The sequence below is a fragment of the Camelus dromedarius genome, chromosome 22, assembly GCF_036321535.1.
Source record: "Camelus dromedarius isolate mCamDro1 chromosome 22, mCamDro1.pat, whole genome shotgun sequence".
Taxonomy (NCBI): domain Eukaryota; kingdom Metazoa; phylum Chordata; class Mammalia; order Artiodactyla; family Camelidae; genus Camelus; species Camelus dromedarius.
This window is the reverse complement of record NC_087457.1, coordinates 8,550,099-8,573,948: the sequence shown is the minus strand read 5'-3', so window position 1 is coordinate 8,573,948 and position 23,850 is coordinate 8,550,099. Positions and strand designations below refer to the sequence as shown.

General features: G+C 43.5%; 1 protein-coding gene across 1 annotated transcript in view; it reads left to right on the top strand.

Annotated features, from left to right (window-relative positions):
- LOC135318457 (tropomyosin-1, isoforms 33/34-like) overlaps positions 1-23,850 on the top strand; it is a 59,491-nt gene that overhangs the window by 14,370 nt on the left and 21,271 nt on the right. Inside the window, exons 4-6 of the mRNA XM_064477379.1 lie at positions 20,313-20,444; positions 21,794-21,815; positions 23,321-23,409. Coding sequence (XP_064333449.1) covers positions 20,313-20,444; positions 21,794-21,815; positions 23,321-23,409 — 243 coding nt within the window. The remainder of the gene's footprint in view (positions 1-20,312; positions 20,445-21,793; positions 21,816-23,320; positions 23,410-23,850) is intronic.

Sequence of the window (23,850 nt, the reverse complement as noted above, 5' to 3'; positions counted from 1 at the left end):
TCAGAGGAGAGGACGACAGGTGGAGGATGAGGTGATGACCTCAGCTAGAGCCCTGGCAGCTTGTTGACAGTAGCTTTTCTTAGTCAAGGAGAGTGTGGCTCCCCTGCAAGGGGCTCAAGGGGATGGGGGATGTGTTGTGAAGACACCAGGCTCTCCCAGAGCCCAGCTTCTAGTGGGGCCTGTGGCTGGATTCACGGGGCTGGGTGCCGCTGGGCAGTTGTGCTGTTTCTGTCTGGGAACACAGGGCTTTGCCTGTATGTCTGACTAAATTGTCAGGCTCTTGGTTTCACTCTCCTGTGACTTTGGCTGGTCCTGGCTCTACCTGGCTGAGAAATCTGAGGCCCACCCCACTTGACCATTCAGTCCCTGGGTTGTAGGAACGTTCTCAATGTGGATAATCAATGTGGATAATCCAGTGGTTTAGCCCGGGCCAAGTGGGCCCCCTCAGTTCATTCCAAGGCTGGGATGGAGGTGGGGAGGGGTACCACAGGCAGGGAGGCAGCTGCTCTCAGAGCTCCTGTGATCTTCAGTCAGTGAAGCTGGTCACCCTGACTGACCCCACCTTCCTGCAGGCCCTGCCAGCACCTGGGTTCTGACCGTGTTTTCATTGTCAGCATCGCGTGGGCTCCATCCTCTCAGTCTCTAGCTCCACCCTGGCCTTCGAGGTTCCCATCACCATGGCCATTGCAGCAGCTGTTACATTCACTCTCTATATCTGGTCTTCCCTTCTCATTTCATCTTGCTTCTCTTAAGCAATACACTTTTAAAAAAAACTTACTGGCTTCCTACTCCCAAGCCTTCAACAATTAGAGAACAACAATGATGTTCTCTAATTCGTCATACCTGCGGTGAGCTCACAAGGCTATCCAGCCCGGGACTGATCACTGCCTCCAACTCGATGCCCCACCATCAGGCCAGGATAACCCTCCTCTGTTGCTGCCTTCCAGGATGCACGCAGTGCAGGCACTTCCGTCTACGCTCCCGCTCCTCCCCCCACACCTGACGGCTCACCCGGCCCTGAGGACAGCTGACTCCAGACCCTGTCAGCCCCTCTCCTCCAGACAACTCCGTTAGTCTTGGTTCTCCAGTTAGACTGTTGGACTGTTGGAAGCACCCCTCTGTGAGGATGTGTCCAACCTGTATGCAACTGAGCACATACCATTGGGAAACTTAATATTCAGTGATTGGGAAATTAGGAAATTTAATATTCAGTGATTAATGGCTGATTTATGATCCCTTGGTTTTGGATTTTTTTTTCTTTCAAACTTTTAATTGCATTTTTTAAAGAACATTCCATAGAAGCCCTCGGACTGTGATGCTCGAATACGTGTTAGAGGCAAAGCCAAGTGAGAGGTTTCAGTCCTGATCCTGTTAAAGACGTGCCCATTCTCTCTGCTTTTGTTTTGGCCTCTTTTTTAAGCACCATCTCTCTTATTGTTGTTTCCCCCTGAAGTACCTTCCATGGAGAAGTGCTGGAGTCAATGATGGGGTAAATCACCCTTCTGGGTGTGGAGTGTGTCGCAAGCGGTCATCTCACGTTTGCCCTCTAGCTAGATGTTTATATTGGTGCCTATTTTGAAATGGCTTTTATTACTTGCTGACGATTAAAGTTATTAGCCTAGAACCCTAGAAAGTCTTTGGTTGGACACAATTTTTTGCCTGCTCAGTTTCTACTCTTCCAAGTGTTTGCCACCCCCTCCAGCGGTGTGTTTCTTTCCGGGTCCTACCTACCGACCTGTCCTTTCAGACTTCCCTGCAGACACGCAGCCCCCAAACACAGCAAACAGGAAGTGCCTTAGGGTGAACTAGCAGCTGTCCCTTGTTTTGGGGGCATATAGGAGATCTGTGTTGCTTTGGCTTTCTCCAAAGAAGTTGAAATAGACCCAGAAAAGCTTTGCCAACTGCTGTAGGAGCAAAACCAAATCAACTTTAGTTCTTTCCTTCTCAGTACAAATATTTTTCTACCAGTCATGACTGGCTTTCATTCACATGTGGTTTACACAATTATTATTGTAATAATTCAGTAATTCCTCAGACAGGTACTCTTGTGGGAAAAAGAGGAAAACAGCTTAGAAATAAGATGTGGTAGAAGACATAATGTGGTACATAAAAATGAGAAACTTTACCATGCAGTAAGACTGTGATGCTGTGAAGTCTAGCCAGTATCAGAAGTCGAAGTGAAAATTGGGAAGGAGGCAATGCAAGCAGTGTGTAGAGGCCAAAAGCCCAAGGAGGTGAGATTCTTGGTGATCATCCCAGATGCCTCTGCGAAGAGGCAAAACAGGAACAATGTTAAGTCTTTATGCAGGCTCTTCCCACTGGCCACGTGGAAGCCCAGGGGTCATGCCCATGAATCTGCTCTCCTGACTCTCAGCGTTTCCTCCCACCCTCCAACACTACCCCCAGACATGTACAAACACATTGGAGGTTTTTGTGTATTTAAAATGATAATCGAGGCAGGAGAAGATTCTGTGCTAATGCTGTTTTCCTGAAAGGCTGTGAGTTCTACCCTGGTCTGAAAACAACACATCCCTCAGTGTTGTTTCCAATGGCTGCTTGCTTCTGTCTGATGTTTGCAGTGAAGTCTTGGTTTGAAAAGACGTATGAATTCTTTTAGGACAACCTTTGTTGGGAAAATCAATTATGAGTGGTTCGTTTTATGCTGAGCCTTTTGTCAGCGCCATTTATGGCTGTTCTGTTTATTTACTTTGTGAGAGCCTTTCTGAGAGTTGATGAATGTGTTTTGTGAGAGGATACGAGAGCCCCACAATTTGCTTTGATTGGTCTCCATTTGGATTCACAGCGAGCAGGTGCCGTGGTTTGGAATTGGTTTTGGCAGCAGATTGATTGTATAAATATTAGATACATGGGACGAAACCTCATTTAAATTATTTTCATCAGTAGAAATCGGGGAGCCTTAAGACTATAAGAGCACCACGGTTCTATTTTTACTGCTTTGAGCCTGCAAATGTGTAACACACTGTATGTCTGACCATACGTGTGTATAGGTGGCCTCCTTTGTGCAAATACTTAACATGCAGATCTTCTGCATTTCTTTGAGTTTATGATTTCTTAACAGAAATTTTTTTCCAGGCTGAAACATGCAGGCATTTTTATTTTGGAAAATACATCAAGGGATGTTTTCAGTTTGGTGCATTTTTGTTGCTTATATTGAAGCCTTGGGAAGTAACCTGTTACATTTGTAAGCCTTTGACTTTTTTTCCCGTTTTGTTATTGTTGTTGTTTATTGCCAAAACCGCATTAAAAGTGTTTCAAACCTCTTGTTAAGCGCAGGGAAGTAGGACTACAACACTTCCCACCTCCCCAGCAAAGCTGTTTACAAGGCTGACATTGTCCTAAAAATTGACTTTCTAGGTTTTCATGAATCCGTATACATTTTTACTCATGTGTTTTTATTCAGGCAAAGGACTGAACAGGGACTTCTGATCATAGGTGGAATGAGCAATCTGGATGTCTGTTTGTACCTAACCCTTCAAATAACATCCTAAGGCTTGGGCTGCTTCTGGGTAAATTCTTTTTTTTTCTTTCTTTCTTTTTGTTCTAGGAGCTAGAATTCTGGAGGAAATATGTGGGCAGGCTCTGCTAGCTGTACTTTTCTGTATTTCCAAGTTGAATTTTTAAATTTCTATGCTGACCTTTAATTTTTCTGTCTTATTTTTGTTTTCTCCAATAACTTCTGGGTTTTTAAAAAAAAATTCTATTGAAGTACAGCCAGTTACAATGTGTCAGTTTCTGGTGTGCAGCACAGTGTCCCAGTCATGCATGTACATATATATATTCCTTTTCATATTCTTTGTCATTAAAGGTTGTTGCGGGATACGAAGTGTAGTTCCCTGTGCTAATGCAGAAGGGCCTTTGTTTTTTAAAAAATCTATTTATATATATAGTGGCTAGCATTCACAAATCTCAACTCCCAAATTTATCCCTTCCCACCCCCTTTCTCCTGGTAACCATAAGATTATTATGTGTGCAAGTCTGTTTCTGTTTTGTAGATGAGTTCATTAGTGGCCTCATTTTTTTCTGTTTTTTAGACTCCACATATGAGTGATATGTGGCTTGTTTCTTCTCTTTCTGGCTAACTTCACTGAGAATGATGATCTCTAGGTCCACCCATGTTGCTGCACATGGCATTATTTGTTGATGGCTGAGTAGTAGTCCACTGTATAAATACACCACAGCTTCTTTATCCAGTCATCTGTCAGTGGACATTTAGGTTGTTTCCATGTCTTGGCTATTGTAAACAGTGCTGCTGTGAACATTGGGGTGCAGGTGTTTTTTTGAATTAGAGTTCCCTCCAGATATATGCCCAGGAGTGGGATTGCTGGATCATATGGTAAATCTACTTTTAGTTTTGTGAGGAATCTCCATTCTGTCTTCTATAATGACTGCGCCAAACTGCATTCCCACCAGCAGTGTGAGAGGGCTGCCTTTCCTCCACAGCCTCTCCAGCATTTCTCGTTTGTGGGCTTTTGAACAGTCGCCGTTCTGACTGGTGTGAAGTGGCGCCGCGTTGTAGTTGTGATTTGCATTTCTCCCATAATTAGTGATGTTGAGCATTTTTTCATGTGCCTGTTGGCCATTTATATGTTTTCATTGGAGAATTGTTTGTTTAGGTCTTCTGCCCATTTTTGGATTGGCTTGTTTGTTTTTCTGTTACCAAGTTGTATGAGCTATTTATATAATCTGGAAATTAAACCTTTGTCAGTCGCATCATTTGCTAATATTTTCTCCCATTCCATAGGTTGTCATTTTGTTTTGTTTATGGTTTCCTTTGCTGTGCAAAAGCTTGTAAGTTTAATTAGGTCCCATTTGTTTATTTTTACTTTTCTTTCTATTGCTTGGGTAGACTGCTCTAGGAGAAGATTGCTGCGTTTTATGTCAGAGAATGTTTTGCCTGTGTTTTCTTCTAAGAGGTTTATAGTGTCGTCTTATGTTTAAGTCTTTAAGCCATTTTGAGTTTATTTTTCTGTATGGTGTGAGGGAGTGCCCTAACTTCAGTCATTTACATGCTGCTGTCCAGTTTTCCCAACACCACTTGCTGAAGAGACTGTCTTTTCCCCATTATATGTCTTGCCTCCTTTGCCAAAGATTAACTGTAGGTCTGTGTGTTTATTTCTGGGATCTTATTCTGTTCCATTGATCCCTATGTCTGTTTTTATGCCAGTACCACACTGTTTTGATTACTGTAGCTCTGTAATATTGTCTGAAGTTTGAGAGGGTCATTCCTCCAGCTTCATTCTTTTTCTTCAGTAATGTTTTGGTAATTCTGTATCTTTTATGATTCTATATAAATTTTAGGATTATTTGTTCTAGTTCTGTGAAAAATGTCCTGGGTAACTTGATAGGAATTGTATTAACTCTGTAGATTGCCTTGGGCAGTATGGCCATTTTAACAATATTAATTCTTCCAATCCAAGAGTATAGGATATCTTTCCATTTCTTTAAGTCCTCTTTAATTTTTTCAATCAATGTTTTGTAGTTCTCCATGTATAAGTCTTTCACCTGCTTGGCCAGATTTATTCCTAAGTATTTTATTGTTTTGGATGTGATTTTAAAAGGGATTTTTTATTTTTATTTTTTTACTTTCTTTTCCTATCATTTCATTGTTAGTGTAAAGAAGTGCAACTGATTTGTGTATGTTAATGTTGTATCCTTCTACCTTGCCAAATGTTTTTGTAGTTCTTCTCTGTCCTTCCTTCATACTCCTCTCTTATGGGTGGTTGATATTCTTTATTATGTCTGCGTTTCTCTCACTTGCCTTTGCATATCTAATGTAGGGTTTTGACTTATGGTTACCATGAGGTTCATGTATTTCGCTCTGTTACAATATCTGACTTCCTTAAAGTGATTGTTATTTAAGGACATAAAAGTTCTAAGAGATCTACTGTTTTACTCTACCTTTTTTTGTTTTTGATTTTAGTTTTTACATCTTCGTATGCCTAATATAAGTGTTTACTGTAATTATAGTTGTTGTTACAATTTTTGTCTTTTAGTCTTTGTAGTGGCTTATTTAAGTGGTTGATTCACAGCCATTGCCCCATTTTTGCCCTTAAAGTGGGATTTCCCCTTCACACAAGTTCTTATTTTTTGTTCTTTTTCATGTAAAGAAAACCTTTTAATACTCCTATAAGGTCAGTTTAGGATTGATGAACTCAGATTTTGCTTATCTGAGAAACTCTTTAACTGTCTGTCAATTGTGATTAATAACTTAGCTGACTAGGTAGCCTAGGTTCTAGGTTTTTCCCTTTAAGTACTTTAAATATATCATGGCTGTTCCTTCTGGCCTGCAATGACTCTGCTGAAAAACAGCTGATAAGCCTCCATGAGCTCTCCTGTCCTCGCGACTACAGTGAAACCACAGCTGACTGCTAATCAAGCATCAAAAAAAAAAAAAAAAAAAGATGAACCTAGCAGAAAAGATCTTCAACTGGAAACATAAAGAGGGGACCACAGCAGGATGGTAGGAGGGGCGTGCTTATAGTATAATCAAGCCTTATACCCCCCGGGGTGGGCTACCCACAAGCTGAAGAGTAAATCACAAAGACCCTCCCACAGGAGTTCTAAGCCCCATGTCAGGCTCCCCAGCCTGGGATTCCAGCATTGGGAGGAAGAGGAGGCCCCAGGACATCTGGTTTTGAAGGCCAGGGGTGCTTAGCTCTAGGAGCCCCATGTGGCTGGGGGAAACAGGGAAGTGTACACAGAATCTCATGTGTGCCAGGTTCAAGGGCAGAACTAGTGATTTCATAGGAACCTGGGCCAGGCCTGCCTGCTGGTTTTGGAAGGTCTCCTGGGGACATAGGGGAAGGCCGTGGCTCAGAGAATATAAAAGCTGGTGCCTGATATTCCAGGAGTGTTCATCTATGTGAGCTTTCCTGGAGGCTGACATCTTGATTGGACATTAGCACCAAAACCTAGCCCCACCCAACAACCTGTAGGCCTAAGGACCGGGAAGCCTCAGGCCACACAACATACTGGGTGGGAGCACCGCCCCACCTGTCAGTGGACTTCCTGACCTAAAAATACATCTAGACAATGCCCTACCCAGCAGAGGTCCAGGAACAAGCTACACCCAGCAGTGGGCAGGCACTGACTTCTCCTGCCAAGAAGCCTGCATAAGCCTGTAGTCCAGCCTCATCTACCAGGGAGCAGATACCAGAAGGAAGAATACAATCCCAAAGCCTGTGGAAGGAGCCCACAAACAGGCCAGATTCTACACTGGGACTGGCTGGACCCTGGCCCTTGGGTGACAAGAGAGGAGTGCACTGCTGGGATGCATAGGACGTCTCCCACAGAGGGCCACTTCTCCAAGGTTGAGAACATAACTATCCTACCTAAAAATACAAATAGAAAGATTTACAGAATGAGGCGACAGAGGAGTATCTCCTAGACCAAGGTACAAGATAAAGTCCCAGAAGATGAAATAAGTGATGAGATAGGCAATTTATCTGAAAAAGAAGTTAAAGTAATGATGATGAAGATGTTCAGAGAAGTCAAGAGGAGTACAGATGCACAGAGCAAACTTTTAGCAAAAAGTTAGAAAATATAAAGAATACCCAGAGTTGACGAATAAAATCACTGGAATGATTTTAGTGATCTAACACACTAGAAGGAACTAAGAATAGACTAAAGGAAGCAGAACAGGTCAGTGAGCTAGAAGACAGATTAGTGGAAATCATTACTACAGAACAAAAAAAAAAAAAAGAGGAATGAGGATAGTTTAAGAGAACTCTGAGACAACATAAAGTGCATTAATCACATTATAGGGGTCTCAGAAAGAGGAGAGAGAGAGAAAGGATGTGAGAAGATTTTGGGAGAGAATAACCAAAAACTTCCCAACTTGGGAGAGGAAACAGTCACCCAAGTCCAGGAAGCACGGAGAGAACCACATGAGATCAACCAGAAGAGGAACACATGAAGGCACATAGTCATCAGATTGACAGAATTAAGGATGAGGAGAAAATGTTAAAATCAGCAAGGGAAAAGCAACAAAATGACATACAAGGGAGCTCCCATAAGATTATGTCAGCTGATTTCTCAGCAGAAAGTCTACAGGCCAGAGGGGAGTGGCATGACATATTTAAACTGTTGAAAAAGAAAAAATTTACAACCAAGGATATTCTATCCAGCAAGGCTCTTGTTCAGATTTGATGGAGAAATCAAAAGCTTCACAGATAAACAAAAACTAAAAGAATTCAGCACCACCAAGCCAGCTTTACAACAAATGTTAAAGGAACTTCTCTAGTCATCAAACCTTAAGAAAAGAGAACAAAAAGAAGAAAGAGATGGGGGAAAAAAAGACATACACAAGATTGCTGTGTTTGTTCAGGGTCTTTTATGGTTCCATATAAATTTTGGAATTTTGTTCTAGTTCTGTGAAAAATGCCGTGAGTGTTTTGACAGAGGATGCGTTGGATCTGTAGTTTGCTTTGGGTAGATGGCCGTTTTGATAATGTTGATGCTTCCAGTCCAAGAGCACAAGATATCTCTCCATTTCTTTGTGTCATCTTCAGTTTCCTTCATCAGTGATTTACAGTTTCCAGAGTATAGGTAACCTCCTTGGTTATTTATTTCTAAGTTTATATCTAGGTGTTTTGTTGTTTTTGATGCAATGGAAATGTTTATGCCAGTTATAAAATTCTGGTTTTTGAAGTGAAAAAAGGTGAATGAAAAGCCGAAATCGCAAAATATTCTCCTCTCTCATGGGTGAGTTGTGCTCCATTACCTGTGTGTGGGGCATCTTCTTTCTCCAGTCATCTGTTGATGTGCACTTGGGATGCTTTCATGTCTTGGCAATTGTAAATAGTGTTGCTGTTAACAGCGGGGTGTATGTATCTTTTTGAGTTAATTCTTATTTTGTGGTTGGCTTTATTCCTTTAATAACTACGCAAGTTAAAAAAGCTAAGGCTCTAAACCTTCTTAGAGACAATGAACAGTAGATATAAGTAAATTTTAAAAATACATGCAGTAAGAAGAGCTGATAGGCTTATGAAGGATTTCCTTTAATGTGACATTTTCCTCTTTTCTTGCTGCCTTTAGAATTTTGTCATTGTCTTTAAATTTCACTTTTTGAATAATGATGTGTCTTGGTGTGAGTCGGTTTGAGCTGATCCCATTTGGGACTCTCTCTGATTCCTGTGCCTGGATATCCGCTTCCTTCTTCAGATTAGAGGAGTTTTCAGCCATAATTTTATCAAAGATTTTCTCACCGTTTCTCTCTCTTCCTTCAGGGACCCCTATAATGTGAGTGTTACTATGCTTGAGCTGTCTCAGAAGTCCCTTAACCTCGTGTAACGTGCTTTTTCTTCTTGCTTTTCTGACTGGGTGATTTTCATTATTCTATCTTCCGGGTTGCTAATGGGTCGTCTGTGTTGTCTAATCTTCTGTATGACCTGCAGTTCTTCTCTGACTGGTTATTTTTTATATTTTCTTGTTCTTTTTAAAAATTCTCCATGTTCTGTTCTTTTTCCCAGCTCAGCTGTCATTCTTGTTACTATTGCTTTGATCTCTTTGTCAGGTAAGTTATTTATTTATTTTCATTATGGTTATTTTCTTACTTTTTCACATAAAACATGTTCCTGTGTATTCTCACTTTAATTTTCTGTATCTCTGTGAAATTAGGTGAAAGTTACCTGTCAGAGTTAAAGGTGTGTCCTTGTGTGAGCGTGTTCCTGTGCAGTCTTCTGTGCCCAGCAGGTTTGTTGGGAAGAGCTGGACCTGAAGTGATCCTGGGCTGCCCTCTTCCCTCGGGACATGCTGGCAGCCCCTGCAGTGGGGTGGCAGGGCTGGAGTCAGAGGGACTGGAGCCAGTTCCAGGTTCAAGCAGGGGCTTCTCTGCTCAGTGACTGTTCCAGCCCTATCAGGGGTGGCACTGGGTCCCATGGGGCTGGAGCAGGATCTCTGTGGGAGTGGGGTTCGCCTGGGTGTGGTGGCAGTCTTTGCTTTGGTTTGGGATGTGGCTGAGGCCTGAGGGCTTGCAGTGGCCCGTCTGTACTGGTATAACCTTTTCTCTGGCATGCACAGCTTGGCTAGAGGGTGGGCCAGGGCCAGAGAGATTGGGGCCGCAGCCCTGAGCTGGCCCCACCGCCTGTCAGGTGTGCACAGGAAAGTGAGTTCTGGGGATGGCAGGCTCTACCTTGGTGCTAGTACTGTTCCCTGCAGAGGGTGTGCAGGGACAAACTAGCTGGCCGTGACTGCCGGCCGTCTTTTCAGAGGCAGGGCCACACCCAGGCCAGCACCACTTTCTCCCACGGTGTGCACTCTCACTGGCAGTGGAAGCCTCCACCTGAGTGGGGAGCAGCACCGAACAAGGAGGGTGGGGCCAGGAGCCTGGGGGAGTCCAGGGGGCCCGCCTGAGCCACCCCTGCAAGCTGGCTGGAGCCCGAGGCAGTGTTCAGCCTGCTGTGTCCCTGCCGTGATGGGGAGTCAGTGGGTCTCTGCACAGGCTCTTCAAGAGCAGGGGCTCAGCTTCTCACAGTGCTCCAGCAAGCCTGCTGGTTTTCACCCCAGCTGAGAGGGCTCCTCCTCCCAGTGCTGATCCCCTTGCCTGGGTGCCTGACACGTGTTTCAGACCATGATGTAAGGCGCGGGTGGTTGTCAGGGCTGGAGCACTGCTAGGACCTCACGCTGTCTGCGCACGGATGCCCACAGCTCCTAGTGTGTGTGGCTGGTGGAGGGCCTTGCAGGGAGTGGTTGTAAGTCTGTTTGGCACAGATGGGGCTTGTTGTGATTACTCCTCACAAAGATGGTCACAAGGACAGGACATGCCGTCTGATTTTCCAAGGGCTTGAATATTATAATGTGTGATGTTCCCCAGCTGCCTAGTGTGAGCAGCATGACTGCAGGTGCTCTGGGTCCAGGAATGCAAACTCCAGTTATGCTCTTGGGAACCAAAGGAGCAGATCCTAAAGGGGCATATTTACCATAAATTCTCTTACACGTGTCAGTCATGGGGAAACACCAGATTAAGAAATGGATGCTGCCTGAGTTTAGTGTTGAATTATTATAAAATGTAAGGAACCTACAAGATTCTGGGTAAAAATTAGTGCAGTGACAAGTGGAAGTGATCCAAGGAGTACGTACATACAGTAAGAAACAGAGTCCTGAATTTAATCATCTTGTCTGACTTTGACTAATGTTGTTTTGATTAAACTATCGAATGTGGTCAGTTGTGAAGTGTGAAAGTCTAAGGATGTTTGTAGGAAGTTGTTGGTGATGATACAGTTTTGGGGATTAATGATTGCTGGGATGGATGAAATCGGCTGGCTGTGTGTGCTGGTGGGAGAAGAGACATTGATGCAAGTGGAGGCACTAACAGAGAGGAAGGCTAGTGAAAAGTGAAAGCTAGTGTCAGTTGATTCAGGAAGAGTGAGCTGATAAGGCTGGTTAATAGGCCATAAGGTTTAGTGTTAATTCAGAGGATATAATTTTGGTAATCATGTTAATTGTATTACTATAATGTTTGGAATAATGAGTTTTAGCCTTGGAGAAGGTTAAGATTTTGTACATAATCAGTACCACAGGCGCTGGATCCCACAGCTGTTAGTGACCGTCCCGGTGCAGCCACACAGGCGGGGAGCACTGATGGCAGGTGTTATGCCAGCTCACGTAGAATGGGTGCTGAGCGTGGTGACAGCGGCTGTAATGAAAAATGATGATATTGTGCCATCTGAGCATAGTAATTGGGATATTAAGTGTGATTTATATATTAGTATCCATATAGGATACTGTAAATGCAAAGAGGATAGTAATATAGACTAATGCCACTTGATAATTATGAAACTAATTACAGTTTTATGAGTCAAAATGTTTTTGTTTAAAGTAATTATCATACGTTCATTCTAATCCTTTTAAATTCATCCATAGGCTAACCTTATGGCTACTAGTAATGCGATTACAGTTTGTGCCATGAAGAGTTTAGTTTTTAGGTTACTCTTGTGAAATGCTCAGGGTAGGGGTAGGAGGAGGGCAACTTCTAGGTCAAATATAGGAAAGTAGTGACAACTGAGAGTAAGTAAATGGAGAAGGTGGGCGTGCTGGCCCTATAGAGTCACATCCACACGTGTGTGGACTTGATTTTTCTGGACACTGACTAGAGGAGGTCAGAGTGCGGTCAGGACAAGCTGTGAGTCTGGTAGTGTAGTGGTGAGTGACGTCGGTATAAGCTTTATTGTTTCTCCAGTTACAGGAAAAGCTGTAGATTGGAAGTCAGTTCTACTTAATACTAAAAGAATAAAATGCTCATCAATAGATAGCGATCTGTAGGAACAATCAAACTATCTACAAAATGCATTATCAGGCCACTGACTGAAATCCAAAATAACGAGATGTATAGGGAAATTTTAGTTGGGACAGAAAGCACAGAACGAGAAAAGTAGAGCCAATAATTTTGTGTAGTCAGGGGAAGCTTTTAACCATGAAAACTACTGAGCCAAAAACTCCATCTGAAATTGAATTTTATATTCTTCTCACACTTGCAATAATATAAGTTCTTAGAGGAACTGTAATGAATCAAACTTGAAGTATTGTTTATAATTTCTTTCTGTTAGATGGTGAGCGCAAGTGAGGGGAACTTCAGAGGCTCATAGAACTGAAGTATTAAGAAGTTATTATGGGAACTGTGTGTGTGGTCAGTGTGTTAGGTGGTGTGAGCACATATCTATCTTTTTTCTGATCAGAAGGTAGATGGTCATTTTAGGATCTGTGTGCATTTGCCTGTGTGTGTGTGTGTGTGTGTGTGTGTGTGTGTGTGTGTGGTGAGAGTTTGGTCGTGGGGAGAAGCACTGTGAACTTACCCACCCTGTACTGAGAGCTGTGGGACCTCCTTCCCTGTTAAAAATGACCCTGCTCTTGTCACCACATCCCCACCCATGACAGCACTTCTTTGTAATGAATGTACGTAATGTCCTGTTTGTCATGGACCAATGCAATGCATCCATTTATAGTTCATAAAGTTATTTATATTTTAAATTAAAAGTACTTATATGTATGATGGATTTTATGTTGTTACTCTTATTTACCTTGGTGCCCGAATTAATGATAATAGAAGACCCATTTCCTGAGACAAAGTTGACTTGCCGTTAAGAGTCAGGATCCCTCGTGAACACATCCTCACTGTTTGTCCTGACTGATGCATGACTTGATGTCATTGCAAGAGGAATTTCCAAAGGAAAAGCCAACGGTCTTCCTCAGAACCTTAGGGAGCATGTCACAGGATGGGCTCCAGGTGGAATCACTTTCCAAGGTAGATCTTGGTTCAGGGTAAAGTTACAGCACTTGCCGCCCCGAGACCCTTAGGTGATTCACATCCCTTCTGTCTTCTCATCCATAAAATGGGTTATTGAGAATGTTGTGTAATTGAAACACTGCACTTTGAGTTTGGTCAGTTGGCACATTTTATTGCTTAGTGTGAGATCTCAATACCTTTGACCTGATGCTAATTGGTGATTTACAGGGGGTCCCGACTCCTGAGGGTTGGAAGGAATTCTGGTTGACAGTAGGAGGAGACCCAGGATCCCTGAAGCCTGCTCACCCTGGATGGGACTCAGTCCCTCCAGGCCAGGGGATCCTGGAGCCAGCATAGCACCTGAAGCCTGGCTGTGGGACCAGGAAGACCCAGCAGTGCGGTTGGAAACGCAGCCCCACTGGGTCTGTGAGGAGTCGGGGTCAACTCCCCACAGGGCAGGCTCTGGAGTTTCCTCCCCAGGGGCAGCCCATTCTCCTGGACGTCAGCCCCGACAGGGACAGACACAGAGGCTGGTACCAGCAGTCCCAAGAAAAATGGGACGTACCAGTCTTTGCAAGTACAGTGACCCCTGGGGAGCTCAGCTCCAGGGAGGTGAGAGCCTTAGCGTGGGAGAGACTGTGATGCCAGGATTCCTGCCTTTTCTGCCCCTTCCACTCTGGGCCCCTTCCCAGAGTCAGGCCACCCTGGCCCTTCGTCCCCCGCCATGCACTGTGGGCTGGCTCCCTCTTTCCTTCTTGCCTTGTCTTTTATCTGCTCTCCCTACCCTGTTCCCCCTGTCACTGTCTGTCACTCTCTAGGACTTGACTCCCACCTCTCTCTGTCATGCACTGTCTCTCTCCCTGCCTGTCTCGCTCTGTCTCTCCCCCCAGGCCCTCAGGCCCTGGGCTCTGGTCCAGCCCTGTCCAGGGCCATAGGGCCGCAGCCCTCCCACCCTCACTGCCACGTGTTGGCCCCGGCCCTGCTCACAGTGGAGGAGCCCGGTTACAGAGGCTGCTCCTGCTGGTACTGCTTCACTGCTCTCCCCCCTCTTCCTGGGCAGCACAGTCATACCTTGACCTGTTGGTGGCCCTTGACCAGTTGGCCCAGCCTGGGCCCCAGAGCTGCTGCAGGGCTGGCCACCTGCCCCAGCTGGAAGGAGGGAGGGCCCTGTGGGTCTAAGGGGCCCCTGGGGGATTGGATTGGGGGACATGTAAGGAGCCAGGTGTTTTCACCCAACTCCTCTTTGTCAATGGCAGAGAGTCCCAAACCACTGACTGCCCCCTGCCCGTTTCTCACTTAGAGCCCTGGGCAGACTGTGGGAGCTCCTGAGACTTAGGAGCGAGCTGCTGCCCTCGGCCCCCCTCAGAGTTTGCCTGGAATTGGGGCTCCTGGGGGAAGCTGGCAGGGCTGGGGCCCAAAGCCTGGATGAGTGCGGGGCCCTCTCACTGGACTCTGGTGGCCACTCTAGGCACCTCATCCCTTCCTCACTGTCAGCAGTTGGCCACTTCACGGGGACAGATACGAGGGTCTCTGTGACTCTTGAGACTGGCAGGCTCCATGTGCTCGAGACTGGCAGGCCCCATGTGCTCAGTATTTCTTGATTGAGTGAACACAACCACCCCCCATATCTAGACACCAAGTCTTCCGACCGCCCCAAAAGGGTTTCTCAGGCCCCCTCACAGCCAGTACTGCCCTAAAGCACAACTTTGCTTCTGTCCCACATGGGTAGTTTTTGCCTCCTTGAACCTGGGTGTACGTGAATCACCCAAATGCAGTGCAGGGGGTGTGACAATATATAATTATTTTTTATAGTTTTATATATCTTTGGCAAAAATCATAGGGCTTATTTTTATGCATGTAACATATGTACTTAAAATTAATGTGTCACCTACAGGTGTACTACAGATAAGGACGGCCACATGGGTGTGGCGATGTGATTAAGATGGTGTGCTGTTAAGATCTTCTCCATCTTGTGGACATTTTCTGCACTTTGTGTGCAGTGTTGAGCGAAGGGGAGTGAGGACCTCCCACCCTGCCTGAATATTTGACTCCTCTTGGTTTTGTCATTGTCCACCTAATATGTTTTTCAGCCACTGCCCAAGGGAAATCCTGGGAGTTTGGAAAAGGAGGAGGGAGCATCCCAGAAGTAGAGGGCAGGGGACATCGGTTGTACAGGACCAGAAAGCATATGGTCAGAAAAGTTTGCAGAGAGGACCCAGGGTTGGCTGGCAGTTGGTGGTGGGGGATCAGTTAGGCGGGGCACATTGTAAAAGTGAGGTCACCCAAAATGTCCACTGTGAGGTGCCAGGGGCAAAGGCAGGTGATTGGTCAAGAGAGGTCATAAAGCACTGGCATTGCTAAGGCAGCGTTCAGACAGGAAGGCTTGGAGGGAGGCGTCTCGTCCCCTCCAGCTGCTCCTGAGAGTCCGCTTGCCTGCTGTTTGTTTTCCTGACCTGCTGACCTCCTGACCTGACTGAACCCTCCTTCCTCCCCTCAAGAGCTTGATTGGCCCTCATCCTTTCTGTGACCCCCCTTCTTCTCCTCTCAAGTGCTCAACCCCTGTACCTGTCACACTCCCTCCCCACTCCATCCCCACCCCCTCCCCTCCCCTCCCCTTCCCAACCCTCCCCTCCCCTCCCTTCCCCTCCCCCCCTCCTGCCTTGGGGACCTCAGGGCCCTGAGAAGACCAGGACATGGAGGTGATGAGGATGTTCTGGTCCCACGTGCTGGGGTGCACTGGATATGAAAATGCAATTGTGAGTAAACATCGGGCATCAGGTGTCCTCCTTTTTCCTGGGCTCTTTCACACTGTGGTTAACTAGCTGCTTTCTCATGGGGTCCTTGATGGGAACGCATCGTTGGTGAAGCCCCAGGCTCTCAGGACAGGTTTCTTGACCAGTCTAGAGCGGCCCTGGCCACCGGCGTCCTCAAGCTCTGAGTCCTGTCAGGACCTCTTGGACCAAACAGCAGGTTGACAGGATGAAACATGAAATAGTTACTTTATTGCATCAAAGAAGGAAGTGTGAACATCCTAAAAGCCATTGAGTTGTATGCCTAAAATGCGGGAATGGGGGAATTTTATCTCAGTAAAGCAGTTTTTTAAAAAGTGAGAAACTCTTCTTACTTACTAGAAGTCATAGTGAGACTGGCTCCCGGAAAGCTTGTCAGGATCCTGCTTCAAGTTGTGTGTGTTCCGGTCCCGTCCCCGTGCGGTTCGCTGTCCTGTGCGTGCGCCCTTCCTGGTGGTGACGTTTGGCAGTCCTGGGAGCAGTGGGGTCTCAGCACTGGGTTGGTGCTGGTCTGTTAAACAGGGAAATGTCATCTGTGCTCTGTGCTTTCTGGTTTGTTAACTTACAGCAACTTTGTTTTCTTTGAAGTGTATTCTTTTCGGAAATTTTAATGTAACAAAAATACTCAATAGCCCTATAAATTTTAAAATATTTTTATTGAAGTATAGTCAGTTTACCATGTTGTCCATTTATCGTGTACAACAGAATGCTTCAGTCATATGGGAAAATACACATATTCATTTCCATATTTTTTTACCATAAATTACTACAAGATATTAAATAGAGTTCCCTGTGCTGTACAGTGTAAACTAGTTGTTGTCTACTTTATATAGATTAGTATCCATGAATCTCAAACTTCCAATTTTTCTCTTCCCACTCCCTTCTCCTCTGGTAACCATAAGTTTGTCTCCTATGCTGTAAGTCTGTTTCTGTTTTGTAAATAAGTTTGTCTTTTTTGTTTTTTTTTTGATTCCACATATAAGTGATATCATATGGTATTTTTCTTTTGCTTTCTGACTACTTCACTTAGAATGACATTCTCCAGGTCCATCCATTCCCTGTTACTGCAAATGGCATCATTTTACCATTTTTATGGCTGAGTAGTACTCCATTGTATGAAATATACCACAGCTGCTTTTTTTTTTTACATTTTTTATTGAGTTATAGTCATTTTACAATATTGTGTCAAATTCTAGCGTAGAGCACAGTTTTTCAGTTATATATGAACATACATATATTCATTATCACAATTTTGTTTTCTCTGTGAACTACCATAAGATCTTGTATATATTTCCCTGTGCTATACAGTATAATCTTGTTTATTCTGCATATGCCTGTTGGTATCTACAAATTTCAAACTCCCAGTCTGTCCCTTCCCACCCCCCAGCCCCTTGGCAACCACAAGTTTGTATTCTATGTCTGTGAGTCTGTTTCTGTTTTGTATTTATGCTCTTTATTTTATTTTATTTTATTTTTTGGATTCCACATGTGAGCAATCTCATATGGTATTTTTCTTTCTCTTTTTGGCTTACTTCACTTAGAATGACATTCTCTAGGGACATCCATGTTGCTGCAAATGGCATTATATTGTTTTTTTATGGCTGAATAGTATTGCATTGTATAAATATACCACCTCTTCTATGTCCAGTTATCTGTTGATGGACATTTAGGCTGTTACCATGTCTTGGGTATTGTAAATAGTGCTGCTATGAACATTGGGGTGCAGGTGTCTTTTTGAAGTGGGGTTCCTTCTGGACATATGCCCAGGAGTGGGATTATTAGGTCATATGGTAAGTCTATTCCTAGTCTTTTGAGGAATCTCCAAACTGTTTTGCACAGTGGCTGCACCAACCTGCATTCCCACCAGCGGTGTAGGAGAGTTCCCTTTTCTACACAGCCTCTCCAACATTTGTCATTTGTGGACTTTTGAATGGTGGCCATTCTGACTGGTGTGAGGTGATACATCATTGTAGTTTCGATTTGCATTTCTCTGATAATTAGTGATAATGAGCATTTTTTCATGTGCCTGTTAGCCGTTTGTATGTCTTCACTGGACAATTGCTTGTTTAGGTCTTCTGCCCATTTTTGGATTGAGGTTTTTTTTTTTTCTTATTTAGTTGTATGAGCTGTTTATATATTCTGGCAATTAAGCCCTCATCAGTTTCATCTTTTGCAAAGATTTTCTCCCATTCTGTAGGTTGTCTTTTTGCTTTGCTTATGGTTTCCATTGCTATGCAAAAGCTTCTAAGTTTAATTAGGTCCCACTTGTTTATTTTTGCTTTTATTTTTATTGGACTTCTAGCAAATTCTTAGTTATCCCTTTCCTTTTCATCTTGGAGGCTGCCCCCAGGGACTCTGTGTCCAGCTAAGTTGATGGGGGAGCCCTGAGAGCTGAGCTGATGTGAAAATCAGTGGCTGCGACCTGCTGTGATGTTTATAATGAGGAAATGCTCAGGAGGGATGTGACCCAGGAGGTGGACGAGTTGTCTTTTTTTTTTTTTAGTGACGTGTCCTTGTGAAGAATGTTGATTTCCCCAAAGCAGAAAGTGTCCTTCATGTCCTTAGAATTGTCCAAATATAAAGAAAATTCAGATACATGCTGTAAAATTTTTACTGTGTCAGGAAAAATCACCTCCACACCCTAAAAGAGACAGACTGAGAACACCTCATGGATTTAAGTGGGTTTGTTCTGATAGGCTTCCACCAGATTCTTACAGACCTGGAAAAACCGAGTGTCAGGAACAATCTTTGCACTGAAGCAGAATCAACGCCACATGAACACTCCACCCAAAGAAGAGTCTGTTCTGTTTCTTTTGAGCCTACTAAGGAGGGCATTTATAGGTCATCTTTGTTTGGATTTTTTCCCTCAAAGGGAATGAGGCTGAGTTCTCCCAGGTTAGTCAGCCCTCTTTCCCTACCACATCTTTGAGCATTTGGATAAACTAACTTGTCCTTCTCCACCGTTGCTCATGGCCGCTGACAGAACCTGAGTCCATCAGCCCTGATGGATAGACTCTAGGTAGGAGGCAGCTGCTGACGTCAGCGCTCAGACAGTGCCGTGTGTTACAAGCATGCCCACGGTGGAGGGGGTTTTACCAGTTAGTGACTAGATGGTGTTTGTTTTTGTGCCTTTGATCTGCGTGTCTCTCCTTTGTGCTGAGACCCACTGCTCTCTCAGAGGGCAGCTATGCAAAGACGGTGCATGTTTTCCACCAGCACAGATTTTACTGACCCCAACTGTGAGAGCTGACAATGACAGTGTTACTGATTTCAGGGGCTGCTTTCTAGAGAGGTTTTATTTGCACAAGACTGAAACTTGGTGTCTAGATAAAGTACAAGTTACATTGTGTATTTATTCCCTCCTATAATACTTATAAATCTAGTTTTTACAAAACTATGTGTTTGGCTTTTGTTTTGGTGACTGTACATTCCAGAAATACAAATTAATTTTCTTGGTGGCTGTTAATGGACGTAGGTGCAGTACTGTGAAATATGCATGTAAATTATTTGTACTGATTATTTTGAGTTCTCTTTTTATGTAACTTCATTCTTTGAGTAATCTTGTACAATATGATTAAAACTCTTATTATACAAATCCTTATTTATTTCAGAAGCCTGACATTACGTGCTCTGGTTCAGAACCAAAGTGAATATTGAAGAAAACCTCCATGGTTTTTAGATAGTTGGGCTAAAATATATCATTAATTTTTGCTGGAATAGTAATTTTGACATTATTCTAAGAGCTGGTCTGCTTTCTCACTCATGTCCAGTCTATAAATGTAGAAATACATCTCTGTACATCTCTCTATATTTTAACACATATCTTCATTGCTCTTTCCCCATACATGTTGGGTGTATTTTTGGGGACACTTCATAGGGGTTTGTCCAGGTACTTCATGAACATCCAATAGAAGATGGAGGTGTCCCATGCCATGTAGGTTTGTGTTTGCTTATTTTCAATTTCAAGTTGGCTTCTACATTCATAAGTTAAGTTCTGTTAACTATTTTAAAAATATTTGCAATGTGCCTGTCAGCAAAGTCAAATCTCTAACATTTTGTTTATCAGGTATTTGACGTATGTGTGCAGCAGTGAAACTATTACCAAATGAAGGCAGTTAACATGTCCACACTCCCAAGAGCTCCTTTGAACTCAAGTGTCCCTTCTCGCCTCTCTGTGGAGCTATTTGAGGATGTGGTTGAGGGTTTCTAAAGATGATTCTCTGTGACAGATACACTGCTAATGTCTTTGAGGTTCCTCATTATCTCCAATATCTTTTCAGATCCTCCACACTCTGATTCTCCTTACCCATCTTGGGTCTGATGTTTATGAATTTCTGTGGAAGCTGCTTCTTCTTGTTGCCGCCTGGGGAGTTTCCAGTTTTCTGTTGTTTGTCTGGAGGAGCGTCCTTGCTGTGAGTATTACTAAAGTACCTGACAGTGTCCTTTTAATCACACTTAACAGGAATTTTTATAGTCACTGGACATTTTATTTGCCTGCCTGGGCCAGAATCCAGGAGTCTTTTCTTTGTTTCCTTTTAGATTACTAACTTGAACAGAAATTAGTTTTGAAATGGAAATTTGTTGCAAAATCTTTATAGTAAGAACTCATTGAGCAAGACAACAGTATATTCTCAATGAGACAATGGCAATTCATAAACTCTTCTCTTCAATAACAAAACAGGAAGGTTAAGTATTTGGTGAGCCCATCTCTCTCCCCACCTGCATGTTGGGTGACAGGGGACTGGGAAGCTCAGTGTTCCTGAGCAAGTGTGAAGTTAAGGGAACATCTGTGGTTTTCTGTTTGCCCTCCATGGATGCATTCTATTGCCACATTATTGCCACTGGAGCTTCGACACTGTGATGATGCTCCAATATCTTGGCAAGGTTAGGGGCTGGCCTCAGTCTCTGATCATCACTTAAAGTTTTGAATGAAGAAATATGTGTTAAGGGTCAGGGAAATGTGTCTACGTGGTATTACAGTGGAGTCCTGCCTGGGTTTTACTGAGCTATTACTCCGCAGATGATGACTTGTGTCTGAGTCAGGAAGCACGTTCGCTTCTTGAAAATGGTCGCTGTCCATCCTGCTGCTGCGTGTGCTTTTACTACAGCCATTGCTCACTTTCATTCTCGTCTGATGTCTCATCTGATGTCCATTTGTTTTTAGTGGTCTTGACAAATCTTACGACCTCATATGTTACAATTGCTTATCAATTCAACAGTCAACTCTGTAAAAGATTTCAGAAAACCTTTCAGTGAATGAAAGGGGTGCATCTTAACCTTAGTATAAAGATTTTGCCTTTATTTTTCTTTTAGTTTTCTCCTCTCTGTCTCTCTCTCTCTCTTTTGAAGATTATACAACAATCCAGGTTCTGGACTTAAGTGTGGATGTTTGGTTTGACCAAAAAAAGAAATTATATAAATGATGCATTACAACAACATATTATGAAAATAATATAGTTGAGTGTTGTTAAATATGAATATGCATTATGAAAATTGAATAGAGTGGTGTTTATTTAATAGCATGTAAACAGATCTTTTGTTCTAAAATAAATTATTTACCGTTGTGCTGTCAGAAATGGTGAGTGAAAGATCATGCCTTAAGTAGGAAATTCTGATTTTTCCTGATTTTTAATCATATTGTTACGCTGAACCAAAATGATAATTGTGATTTCAATGATTACTGTTTTGATAGTTTATTAGAAATTATAGATTTACTAATTATATGTTTTGACTTCAGATTTATTGTTTCTTTCTCTCCTAGGTAAAGCCTCGTGCATCTCAAGGTAAGATATTAGGGTTTAGTTTCCTTTGTAATATTTTCTCAATACAAGGATTCAATGTGGATTTTAATTCAACTAAGAGTAAACACAGTGACTTCTGATGTCTAACTGATTTCTCAACTCTTGAAAATTTTACTCCTGCGATGGTGTCTAAGTGACATCGTAGAGGAAGTTGGCATCTATTGAGCTAAGAGACCAGGAGGGTCACAGGAGTAGGGAGACTAGGATGAGTTTAATTTTGCATAGCAACTTTTAGGAAGCAGGTGATGAGAAGTCTAATGTTCGGAGTGAGTGCCTAACATGAGCTGGCTCTTGGTGAAAAGTAAAGATGCTGAAACACTACTTGAGCCTGTCAGGACCCTCCAGGCTGAGGGAGGGATGCAAATGTAGCCAGGCAGTGCATGTCACAGCAGAGGGGAAACCATGGGCTGTGACCTAGACGTGAAGGGAGCCATTCATGGCAGTGGGGACTTAATGGAGGTGATTCAGCCTGAGGATGATGCTTTCTGTGCAGGCTTCACAGACTCTGCTGACCGAGTGGGGCTGTGCGTGGTGGGCAGGGTGGCTGCCCGGTGCTCAGTAGGCCCTCAAGGGCTGCTGTTGGTGACAGTTGATGCAGAAGGGCTGGTGCTGAGAAGAGGGATCTCAGCATCAGAGCGTCCCCACTGGGCAGAGATAAGACGCGTATGCGCTGTGTGGTCAGATGAGGGACTTAGATGCCCGAGAGAGGAGTCTGGTTCTGAGGGCTGCTTTCTAGAGCTTCACACGTGGAGTCGCCTGTGACTGGCTGTTTTACATGTGCTGCTTTCCTGAAGCAGTGATGGTAACATTCTCATCCTGGCGATGGAAAAGCTTGTCATTTAGGGCCTGTGTGTTATCCAGGTCCTCCAGTGACTAGGTGGGGAAGCCCACATGGTACCAAAGCGTTTAATTCCAGTGACCTTGTCCTTCAGGGCCCCCAGCATGGTTTTCATGAAAGACGATCTGCCAGGCAGCAAGAAGACACTGGAGGCCTGTGCAGGCCCAGTCAAGGCGACGTTTTGAACTTGCCTTCTGTGGTGCTGCAGATAGGGCCTGGCTGTGGGGTGAACCTGCGTGGGATAAGGGTTCTATTTTTTTTTTTTTTTAAAGCAGGGGCATGTTTACTTACCTTAGTAACTGGAGGAGAGAATGTTAAGGGGACAGGATGCTTGGATTTTCTTTTTCATCTCTGGTGATGTCAGAAGTATTTGAATGAATTTTCTAAGAATAGTGCTTATAGCTGGGAGGGAATTTAGGGGAAGACTTTTTATTGTGTTTCTGCATCTTTGAAAAAAATTAAACTAGGAATCTCAATGATCTCACATTTAGAATGCCACTAAGATTTGCTTCCTTTAGGCACGGTAGTAAAGCTAAAAAGTTAATTATACTCATAGTGCCAGCCAGATATGTCTCTACTGCTAATAAATCATAATTCTATTCTACTGGGTTTTTTTGCCAATATGAGAAATTGCTTTATCTCCTTTTAGTTACTTTAAAGCAGATGACTGAGCAGATGAAGAATTTGGAGAACGAAAAGAGAGAACTTGCAGAAAATATATCTGCTTGGGTGCAGAAGGTATCCTGGTCCTTTTGCTATTTTTTTTTTTTTTTGTGTGTGTGATTTCACCTTCAGTTCCTCCCCCCTCTGGTAGTTCAGTTATTTGGCTCTCTTTTCCTTCATCTTACTGTCCTGTTCCATATGTTCCATAAGAGGTCTAGGTTCAAAGCAAGTGTCCTAGATAAAAAAAAAACACCAAAAAACAAATTTCTTCTGTAGTGCACAGGGAACTCTACTTGATGTCTTGTAATCTATAATGAAAAAGAATGTGAAGACAAACATAGGTGTATATATATGTGTGTGACTGAAACATGCTGTACACCAGAAAATTGACACATTGTAACTGACTGAAATATTTTCAGTAAAAAAAAAAGCAAGTGTCGTAGATGTAAAGCACCACTTTCTGTATTAGTGGAAGGGGTCACACACAAGATAGGTTCAGCTAGCAGTGTAATTAGT